Source organism: Sinohyriopsis cumingii, chromosome 9, assembly GCF_028554795.1.
Source record: "Sinohyriopsis cumingii isolate HCF-2022 chromosome 9, ASM2855479v2, whole genome shotgun sequence".
In the NCBI taxonomy this organism is placed as follows: Eukaryota; Metazoa; Mollusca; class Bivalvia; order Unionida; family Unionidae; genus Sinohyriopsis; species Sinohyriopsis cumingii.
In genome coordinates this window covers 116710236-116722498 of record NC_142969.1, presented here as the reverse complement: position 1 = coordinate 116722498, position 12263 = coordinate 116710236, and the positions used below count along the sequence as shown (strand labels likewise).

Sequence of the window (12263 nt, the reverse complement as noted above, 5' to 3'; positions counted from 1 at the left end):
ACATTGCCCTAGTTTGGCCTGTAATGAAATGTACCCTCCAACATGAACAAACCCATCAAGTTTAATGATTTCACACACAATAGTGTAAAAGAAACTGAGGTAAATGCAAAAACATAAGGTAATTGTAGAACATTAAAAAGAGGTCACTATGCATGAAAAGTTTGTCATTGAGGCCTATTTTTGCTTGTGATGAGCAATACCCTCAAAGATGAATATACCCATCCATCTTCATGCCAATATATTCAACAGTCATAAAAAAGACAGCTAAATGCAAAAATGCAATATTGACCTCAACAGCAAACAATAACACCACAATCAGAAAATATTTGTCTCATGTATTTGTCGCAGGTAAAATAAAAATCAAATCCATTTGGAGCTGATACAACAAGGAGACTTCAAAGTTACACCCACCTGCTCAGTTCACATTTATTTTCAATGTAAACAAATAAATTCTGTCAATATTTTTATTTCAAATGCTTTACAGTTTACTTAGGTGTTAAAGGTAGACAATGTTTTACAGATCAGATTTTCTCTCCATTCATACCGTCTTCACAGAAGACCAACCACTTGAAATCAGAGATAAGCCTAACCCCACTGTAATCTAGCTGTCAAATTTAAGACACATTAATAACCCTGTTTAGGTGCCAATTTATCAATTCTGTTTAACATTTTTTTTCACAAGCTGCTCATTTTGCCATATCTGAAGGAAAATAAACATGTAATTACTTTCACCAGTATTTTTTATACTGTATGTACTAGATTATATGTCAAGTCCAATTTCAAGCAACATAGATCCTGATCTGCTGGCACATAATGTGTTGGCAGATCAGGGTCAATTTTTGTTCACATTACTGATTACTCCTAACAAACTGCATAGATCCAAATCTGGCAGCACATTATGCGATGGCAGATCTGGTATGGTGCAGTTTGCAGCTGGTCTCCATTTTAATCTCCAGGACTTTTCTTCCTCAGCCAGGGGCCCCGAGTGGCCGAGTGGTCTAACGCGCTCTCCGTTACGGATCACTGCCATCTCACCTCTGTCTGCATGGGTTCGAGTCTCAGATTCAGCCAATGTGGGTATGTGAGAAAGCTTGCCAGTAGCTTCTCATGGGTCAGTGGTTCTTTCCGTAGTTTTCTCGGGTTCTTCCTCCACCATTAATACTGGCCGCTATATATAGCCTATCGTGTGCTGAAAAATGGCGTTAAAACCCTACAACAACATCTTCCTCAGCCCTTAATCTGTAAAATTTTGTGTACAGGCAAATATAACCTTTTATATGGTATTAGAATGTACACAAATTTCATGCACACATTCATACATTTATTACATGGCAACATTATAAATTTTAATTCTCATAAAACAATGTGTACTTTTGTGGAGCTCAGAGCCATTTTTCAGCACATGATAGTTTATACATTGCAGCTAGGGACGGCTTTAGACCGACTGGACCTATTTGGACTCAATCAGGCCCCACATTCATAGGGGCCCTGCGCGTTAGTAATTTTTCTCAATAAATCTATAGAGAGAAAGTAGTTTTAAAACAATAAAAGAAAATTTTAATATGACTAAATACTTGCTTAAAAATTTATTTCCAAATGCTGTGCTCACAGAGGGCCTTGCCAAATTGATCCAAATTGGGTCCAGCGTTTGCTAAGGGTTGTGCTGATTGCAGCCTTTATATTTTGGTGGTGGAAGACCTGGGAAATACCAACAATCCACAGAAGCCTACTGGCAAACTTTCTAAGATACCCACATCCGTTGAGCCAAGGCTCAAACTCACTAGGACAATAATGAGATGTATGAGTGATCTGTAAAGGCAAGCACCTCGGTGACCCACAGCCATTAAAAAAATTTAAACAAATTAAAACGCTAAAATATACAAATGTATATGTGTGCGTGATTTGGATATTTAACACAGCTTTAACAATTTTTCAGTCATATCGCTACGATTCTACAGTGTAGCAATTTATAGTTATGTCTGGCACTTGGTCATCACGCCGCAGACATGTAGCATGATGTCCCACCCAGTCATATTATCCTGACACCAGGCTGACCAGTCCTAACGCTAACCTCTTAATGATGAGTACAAAGTGAGGCAGCTGTTAGTACCATTTTTATAAGTCTTTGGTATGACTCACCTGGGGTTTGAACCTGCAACATCCTGTATCTGAGGCAGATGCTCTAACCACTAGGCCACCAGAGCAGTGTATATACAAATGTAAACATAACATATATATGACATATACAAATGTATACATAACTATGAAATATACAAATATATACATAACTATGAAATTTATTATTGCCTGGTTGTAAATTATATACGTTGTAGGTATTATCACTAAACATACACAAACATTTACTACACTGAAAGCTTGTAAATTTAAGGCCGGTAAAAATGCATGAAAAGTATTTATGCCAATATAATGGCTAATGGCAACCCTGATTCATTTTCCAAAAGGAAGAGAGTGAGTATACTACCTGTAAAAGACATGCAAAGTAAATATTTCCCACAACTTTATATTTAAATATGGGTGTGTGTGGGGGTATTTATCTATAAATATATGGAATAAATCAAATTTTCCTCTCTTGTTCATTTGTCGTTATATATTCTTACTATCTTTGTTTTCAGGGTTTGCACAAACTGCAAATTTTTTCAAACTTCCACCTTGCAGTATAGGTGACTCTGAGACACATTAATGATAAAGCAGACTGATGAATGGATGGACTGCAAAACAAGCATGGAGAGGATATCAAGTAAATGCTGAAAAAAATATCCCTGGGAATAATTGTAAATACAAAAATTGATGATTACAAGTTTTATTATTAATTTATAAACTGCCTTCTATCTTTTCAAACCTTTTCAACAACCATATTAATTTCTGTAAACATACTATGCAAATGTACGACTACTAACATTACCAGTACCTTTTAAATGCATGTATAAAACCCATTAACCCTAGCATACCCCTGTGTGAGGCACATGTACCACTAACATTACCAGTACCTTTTAAATGCATGTATAAAACCCATTAACCCTAGCATACCCCTGTGTGAGGCACATGTACCACTAACATTACCAGTACCTTTTAAATGCATGTATAAAACCCATTAACCCTAGCATACCCCTGTGTGAGGCACATGTACCAATAACACTACCAGTACCTTTTAAATGCATGTATAAAACCCATTAAATCCTAACATACCCCTGTGTGAGGCACATGTACCACTAACATTACCAGTACCTTTTAAATGCATGTATAAAACCCATTAACCCTAACATATCCCTGTGTGAGGCACATGTACCAATAACACTACCAGTACCTTTTAAATGCATGTATAAAACCCATTAACCCTAACATACCCCTGTGTAAGGCACATGTACCAATAACACTACCAGTACCTTTTAAATGCATGTATAAAACCCATTAACCCTAACATACCCCTGTGTGAGGCACATGTACCAATAACACTACCAGTACCTTTTAAATGCATGTATAAAACCCATTAACCCTAGCATATCCCTATGTGAGGCACATGTACCACTAACATTACCAGCACCTTTTAAATGCATGTATAAAACCCATTAACCCTAGCATATCCCTATGTGAGGCACATGTACCACTAACATTACCAGTACCTTTTAATGCATGTATACAACCCATTAACCCTAACAGACCCCTATGTGAGGCACATGTACCACTAACATTACCAGTACCTTTTAAATTCATGTATACAACCCATTAACCCTAGCATATCCCTATTGAGGGGTTTGATCAAGCAGGTAAAATGCCATCAAAATAATCTGCTTGCTTTACTATTAGATACAGTGGCATTGCAGCTGCCAAACAAACTGAAAAATTCATTGATTGGGGATTTACATTGTTAGTGTTTGAATCATTCAATCAATCAAGCCTTAACCACTTCAGAAAGTTTATCCATGGTTGTCACTTGTGTAAATATTTCTAAATGTGGCTGTTCTGCCCTTGGTAACAGTATGTCATCAATTCACTTTCAGTCTGGAGTTCTCTCTAAGCTTTATCTATATCCTGATGTATATTCCCATAAGTGAATCAATACAAACCTATTTTTGATAAGGAATAAAAAATTTCAGGTAATGTATAGGCAGATGAATATCTCTTATAAATAATGTTTTCTTTGATATATAAACTTTTAAAAAAAGCCAACCAAAAATGTAATTGTTGGGGTCATAAAAATTAGATCCAACTCAATCTTAATAAAAGAACAGACACACAGACAGGAACTGTAAATTATAATATCTCATGCCATTCAATTTTTGCAAACTTTTGTGCAAGATACAATTTTCACCAGGAGGATGTAAAATTATATTCAAGAAAAAGCTGGTATAAAAAGGTAAAGTAAACATGCTTGTTTAGTAAACTGGAATGTTTTGAAAAATATAGAGATGACATTAAATTTATTTATGTCTTTGAAAAAATAGTTGTTTAATTTTGGATAACCATGTCAGTTTGTTTTCAATTTCCAATACAAAAAAAAGTGAAAGATGGCTCAAATTTTGAAATATTTTAAACAAAAGAGTTGGAAGAGTTTAAAATGTTCTTATAATTTAACAAAGACAATTAATTCTGTTAACATTTAGCACTCCCTCACTATTACACTGCATCTCCCCTCAATATAACACAGTACACTCCTTCATAATAATGAAATAGGACCCATAACTAAACATGCCTTATACTGAGGTATTTTATACACAATATTACTATTAAATAACGAAATGGAATCCATGACAATACCTGCCTTATAAAAGGGACTGCCTTATATTGAGGTATTTTATACATAATATTACTATTAAATAATGAAATGGAATCAATGACTATACCTGCCTTATACTGAGGTATTTTATTCATAATATTACTATTAAATAATGAACTGAAATCAATGACTATAACTGCCTTAAAAAAAGAACTGCATTATATTGATGTATTTCATACAAATTATGTTAGGCAACAGCTTATCATAGGGTACTTTATTCCAATACATACATATTAAATAATGAAATGAGATGAATAACCATTTTGGAATTATAAAATGGATTACCTTATATTGAGGTACATTCTAGTCAGGGAATACTGCAAGATGCAAGTTTTAGTTTAAGGTGTGTCATATCACGTGGATACAATATACAATTTTCAATTACTGAATTTACTTCCACTGCAAAAATATAATGACACTTCAATCTTCACATTTACAGTAATTAGTGGTGAGGATACTTACCCCTAAAGCTCTGGCCAGGCACCTGTAGAAGAAAGTGCTTAGTAATATATACAATGAACCAAACAATAGCGGCAGAATTGATGTGAATTTTTTTAATTGTTGCTAGTGAATGTTTTTTTACTACAATAATTTTGCTACAACAATCCTAGCACAGGTCTCACCTAGATTTTATTTTGAGGCATTTCAGCACAGATGTAGTCTATGACCACTTTCATGTATTTTGTGTTTTAGGTAGCTGCGCTTCCTATCTGCAAAATAATGGGTAATAGCCTAATCATACCTAATCATACCTAATATTTTTATAACAGTAATTTGATGAATAATAAAAAAGCGAAAAAAGACATATTACATGCCAGAAGATAATTTAAAGCAATTTTGTGTAAAGTCTTAAATAATGATGTGATGGGGTCGTTCTAAGTTCAATGCTATTTCAACATGTTACACTATATATTGGCAGCCAGTATATATTGTTGAGGAAGAAACCAGGAAAACTACAGACACAGAAGAAGCTACTGGCAAGCTTTATCACATACCCACTCTGGATGCGCCAGAGACTCAAACCCAAAGGTGAGATGTTGGTGATCTGTAAAGGTGAGCGCATATACCACTCTGCCAACTGAGTCCCTCATAAACAATGTCACTTTTTAAATCAAGGCAGATCAGGGAACTGAAGGCATACTGCTTACCAGCAGTAATTTTTTAAGCATGTTGGATCTGACACAACAGAACAATATAGTCCCAAATGTGCCAGCACATTATGCAATGGCAGATCTGGGTCTATGTTGCTTGAGGCTGGATCCAAACTGATATGCAAGTTTATGCAATAATAACTTTTCTTCATTAAAAAACTTAAGGAAATTGACATCTCTACTTAAGTATGATTAAGAAATTCATGAAAATTAGATGAAAAATATTTACATAATAAATATCTGCAAACGTGTTTATGTAGTGAAAAATGCATAGGTGTCCGTCCCACTGGTCTTGTTTTTGACTACTTGATCTGATGTGATTAACACATTTACAACTTGCTGTGTGGCTAGATTGGTATCAGTGTCTGTTAGGCAACAGCTTATCATAGGGCACTTTATTCCAATAATTTCAATCCATAAATAACATAATGCGACCTGAGTTTATATTATCCTAGGCGAGCAAACTGACACATTTGTTGGTTGCATACTCTTGATTTTATCTTAGGGAAGGATTCTAAGAAAGATGTTTTTGTTCTTTTTCATATTCCAAGAACACAGCTACAATTGCAAATAAGGTCAACTGACTTCTGTACAAAATAAGAACAAAATTATACAACTGATTTTGTTTACCCTATACACAAACCCTTATAATATTATATAGCTGTTTTGGTTTACACTATACACAAACCCTTATAATATTATATAGCTATTTTGATTTACACTATACACAAACCCTTATAATATTATATAGCTAATTTGGTTTACACTGTACAAAAACCCTTATAATATTATATAGCTATTTTGGTTTACACTGTACAAAAACCCTTATAATATTATATAGCTATTTTGGTTTACACTGTACAAAACTCTTATAATATTATATAGCTAATTTGGTTTACACTGTGCAAAAACCCTTATAATATTATATAGCTAATTTGGTTTACACTGTACAAAAACCCTTATAATATTATATAGCTATTTTGGTTTACACTATACAAAACTCTTATAATATTATATAGCTAATTTGGTTTACACTGTACAAAACTCTTATATTATATAGCTAATTTGGTTTACACTGTACAAAAATCCTTATAATATTATATAGCTATTTTGGTTTACACTATACACAAACCCTTATAATATTATATAGCTATTTTGGTTTACACTATACACAAACCCTTATAATATTATATAGCTAATTTGGTTTACACTATACAAAAACCCTTATAATATTATATAGCTAATTTGGCTTACACTGTACAAAAACCCTTATAATATTATATAGCTAATTTGATTTACACTGTACAAAAACCCTTATAATATTATATAGCTAATTTGATTTACACTATACAAAAGCCATTATAATATTATATAGCTGTTTTGGTTCACACTGTACAAAAACCCTTATAATATTATATAGCTGTTTTGGTTTACACTGTACAAAAACCCTTATAATATTATATAGCTAATTTGGTTTACACTATACAAAAACCCTTATACTGTAATATTATATAGCTAATTTGGTTTACACTATACACAAACCCTTATAATATTATATAGCTATTTTGGTTTACACTGTACAAAACTCTTATAATATTATATAGCTAATTTGGTTTACACTGTGCAAAAACCCTTATAATATTATATAGCTAATTTGGTTTACACTGTACAAAAACCCTTATAATATTATATAGCTATTTTGGTTTACACTGTACAAAACTCTTATAATATTATATAGCTAATTTGGTTTACACTGTGCAAAAACCCTTATAATATTATATAGCTAATTTGGTTTACACTGTACAAAAACCCTTATAATATTATATAGCTATTTTGGTTTACACTATACAAAACTCTTATAATATTATATAGCTAATTTGGTTTACACTGTACAAAACTCTTATATTATATAGCTAATTTGGTTTACACTGTACAAAAACCCTTATAATATTATATAGCTATTTTGGTTTACACTATACACAAACCCTTATAATATTATATAGCTATTTTGGTTTACCCTATACACAAACCCTTATAATATTATATAGCTGTTTTGGTTTACACTATACACAAACCCTTATAATATTATATAGCTTTTTTGGCTTACACTGTACAAAAACCCTTATAATATTATATAGCTAATTTGATTTACACTGTACAAAAACCCTTATAATATTATATAGCTAATTTGATTTACACTATACAAAAGCCATTATAATATTATATAGCTGTTTTGGTTTACACTGTACAAAAACCCTTATAATATTATATAGCTGTTTTGGTTTACACTGTACAAAAACCCTTATAATATTATATAGCTAATTTGGTTTACACTATACAAAAACCCTTATAATATTATATAGCTTTTATGGTTTACACTATACAAAACTCTTGTAATATTATATAGCTAATTTGGTTTACACTATACAAAAACCCTTAAAATATTATATAGCTAATTTGGTTTACACTATCCACAAACCCTTATAATAGTATATAGCTATTTTGGTTTACACTATACATAAACCCTTCTAATAATTTTTTAACCTTCCATAAAGTGACATCTTGTAAAAATTAAACAAAACTAGCATAAATGATGAAGGACAAGTTAGCAATCAGAACCCTAGATGTTAAATTATTCCCATAAATAGTATGTTCAAGATAAAATAAAATTCCAGTCCAAGTAATGAGGGCACCAAAATTTCATTGTAACAATGGAATCATCCCTGTTACTATTATTCAGCTACCATACATACTTGCTTGTAAGTTTGAGTCCAACTGCAAAACTGTACAGACCCAGATATGCTGCAGCATAATGTGCTGGCAGATCAGGGGGTCTGCACTTTGCTAGGAGTAATCAGTAGAACAAACAATATAGACCATAATCTTCAGGCGTATTATGCTATGGCAGACCAGGATCTTTGTTGTTTGCAGTTAGACTCAACTTATAAATGAGTATATACATTATGTTAACAGATATGTATTACAATGGATGACATAGTTGGGGAAGAAAGAGTACCTGCAGTACTGTATATACCCACTTATAGGTGATCCAATTGCAAACTGCATAGACCCAGATTAACTACTGCATAATGGGTACATACAGCTTGCAATGACTAAAGAGTAAAACATACATAGACCCTGATCTGCTGGTGCATTATGTGATGAAAGATCTCTGTCTGTGCTGTTTTCAGTTGGATGAGACTTATTTACATGTATACACGGTTATCTGAAGAAGCGTTGATCAATGGGCATAATAATGATAACTATGTAATTGTCTCCAGTGCAAAGACAGTTTTCTTTGTGGTTAAGTTCTTTTGTAATTTTATAAATGAGGTTCAGTCGACTGATCATTCTTTGTTGGTCAAGTCATTTTCAAAATTATGGACGGTAGAATCTTTGCAGCACTGGATGTTTGTCCATGGTTTGGTTTAGTCAGGCAAAATGACTTTGGAGGGATCCGATTTAAGGGACAAAATAGTTTTGTGTGAAGGAACCAGACTGTAGAGACATGTATTCCAGATGTGGGAGTAACAAAGTTTTGTAGGCAACTGTTTTTAGGTTTTCATGATGAATATTCATCCTTTATTTTATGAATCCTTAAGTCTGCTCTCCATTTTGGGTTATGAGCTGACAATTTGATTTCTGGGGTAGAGGAGGGTGGGTGGGTAGGGGTTTTCTTTTAAAACTGACAAAAATTCTCTTTCTTCGATTTGAAGACAAAAAGACTTTAATATATCCATCATTTTAGTCACAAAAACTAACATGTGACTGAAGAAAGAATACCCTTGTTGGATACAAACCGGAAACCTACCCACCCATCCACCTCCAGAATTAAATGGTTAGTCTCTTATATCTGATGTGATATGAGCGAATTCCTGGCAATGTTATCTGTGATGTGGACACACAGGTATTGGCAGAGGTTATAGTTGCAAATACTGAGTAATAATTGATGCAAGTGCTGTTTCATTATCATGAAACAGTTTTAGGAAGTTTTGGGGTTGGGAAATTGAGGATAAATAATTGACACATCCATGTATACAGTCAAACCTGCCATCAAAACTTGCATGTATAACTTATTGCAATTGGTTATTACATGTTGCTCTTTTATCACATAAATGTGTGATAATCAAGTTTGGACTCAACATTTTTTAAAAATATATATAGTAACATTGAGACTCTCCGTACTTGCATCCTGAGATTAGGTTCTATTGACATAGGGCGGTCGTGGTCTGCTGTCAGACGAAGACTGCAACAGACCAACAAGCAGATCTCCGCTTGTTACCGGTAATGTCAAGAGATCTACTTGTTGGTCTTGAGACAGCAACTGCTAGCAACATGGATGTTGGAATGTGCTATTTATATACAGGTACAGGTACATAAATGTAGGAAAGTGGTCATTATATACAGGTACATGTTCATAAATGTTGGAAAGTGGTCATTATACACAGGTACAGATACATAAATGTAGGAAAGCAGTCATTATATACAGGTACAGGTTCATAAATGTAGGAAAGTGGTCATTATACACAGCTACAGGTACATAAATGTAGGAGAGTGGTCATTATATACAGGTACAGGTACACAAATGTAGGAAAGTGGTCATTATATACAGGTACAGGTACATAAATGTAGAAAAGTGGTCATTATATACAGGTACATGTACATAAATGTAGGAAAGTGGTCATTATATACAGGTACAGGTACATAAATGTAGGAAAGTGGTCATTATATACAGGTACAGGTACATACATGTAGGAAAGTGGTCATTATATACAGGTAAAGTGACAGCAACAATGGGAACAAACTGACAATATAATGTAACTTAAGTTAATCCATAGTTACTACGAAAAGATCATTATGTTGATTTTAGCATTGAACACTGATTGCAAAATTTATTTTTCTTAACATAAAAATTTCAGTGATTCATACATACATACAAACATACACGTTAAATGGACTGACGGATCGCTGTCAGTTAGTTAAGGATAAATAGGTACACATTGATGGCATTGATTCTGTTCATTATTTAGACTAATACGAAATTAAACATTCGTGATCTGATAATATCTTAATAAACGTTTTAAGTCAGATATTTTCTAACGCATATTGTCAAAAATCTTTACTTACCCAAGTTCTTCCCACGTGAAGAAACCACGAAACCGTGGATATTTTAAATGGAACATTGTCATAAAGTGCACTCCTTCATTTTACTTTGCTCTAAAGCTTAAGTATATGTCCTTATCTACAGCTGGCGATCAATTGTGTAGATTTCCTCCAACATTCGAACTGTATCGAACAGACGGAGAGAGAGAGAGAGAGACTGGGTTTTATCGAAAGCGCCACTTTCCATGAGTGAAACTCGCCTATGCCATTAACGCATTATACTGCAAACCGACACCGGACGGCTTATGAACGTCTGCCAAATTGAGTAACGCAACCTTTCACCCATCTCGATAAGCGTCAATACACAGTCGATATGCGGACTAGAGACCCTTTCATTAATTACGCTCCATTACTTTGCTCGAAATGAATGTAAATATCTCCTTCACATTTTATCGCCTGTTTGTATTAATTCGACAACAATACACATTTTGAAATGGAAATTAAACAAGGTTGGGAGAGACAAACCCATTCACACTTGAGAGCTATTTCAAAGGTAATAATAATAATAATAATAATAATAATAATAATAATAATAAATAACAATGGTTTACTGTTAACGTTAAGTCTGCTATCAAAGCTCTTTCTAGTTAAGATATCTTTACACACACACATGCATACACACACACACACACACATACATACATACATACATACATACATACATACATGCATACATACATACATACATACATACATACATACATGTGTGTGTGTGTAAAGTTATATATAGTTACGACTCTATGGCCTTAAATAAGTAACATAAAGAAGCAAAACTATCAAGATCAAGTTTAGTAAAATCAGTAAATAAGTTTACTTGTCAGTTACCGAGTGAAAATTTAAAAGTATATATATATATATATATATATATATATATATATATATATATATATATATATATATATATATATATATAATTATAGGCCATAACTACTAACCCTGGATCACGGACAAAGGTCAAGCGCACGAGCGCACGAGATAAATTATATTTGCAGAACTATATATGTATGTGAGTGTGTCCGTGATTCGCGGCAGTGTAGTCATGGCCTGCCTGACTATATATATATATATAGAGAGAGAGAGAGAGAGAGAGAGAGAGAGATGTATTGTCGTCACGATTTAAACCAACAATTTAACAGACTATCTAATGGAAGTTT

General features: G+C 33.2%; 1 protein-coding gene across 3 annotated transcripts in view; it reads right to left on the bottom strand.

Moving 5' to 3' along the window:
* LOC149792525 (uncharacterized) overlaps positions 1-11334 on the bottom strand; it is a 111120-nt gene extending 99786 nt beyond the window's left edge. For all 3 annotated transcript variants that reach the window (XM_089971152.1, XM_089971154.1, XM_089971155.1), the window contains exons 1-2: positions 11074-11334; positions 5258-5279 (exon numbers count right to left, since the gene is read on the bottom strand). In XM_089971152.1, the coding sequence (XP_089827278.1) occupies positions 5258-5279; positions 11074-11135 (84 nt within the window). In that variant the 5' untranslated portion in view covers positions 11136-11334. The remainder of the gene's footprint in view (positions 1-5257; positions 5280-11073) is intronic.
* Positions 11335-12263: the final 929 nt, after the last annotated feature.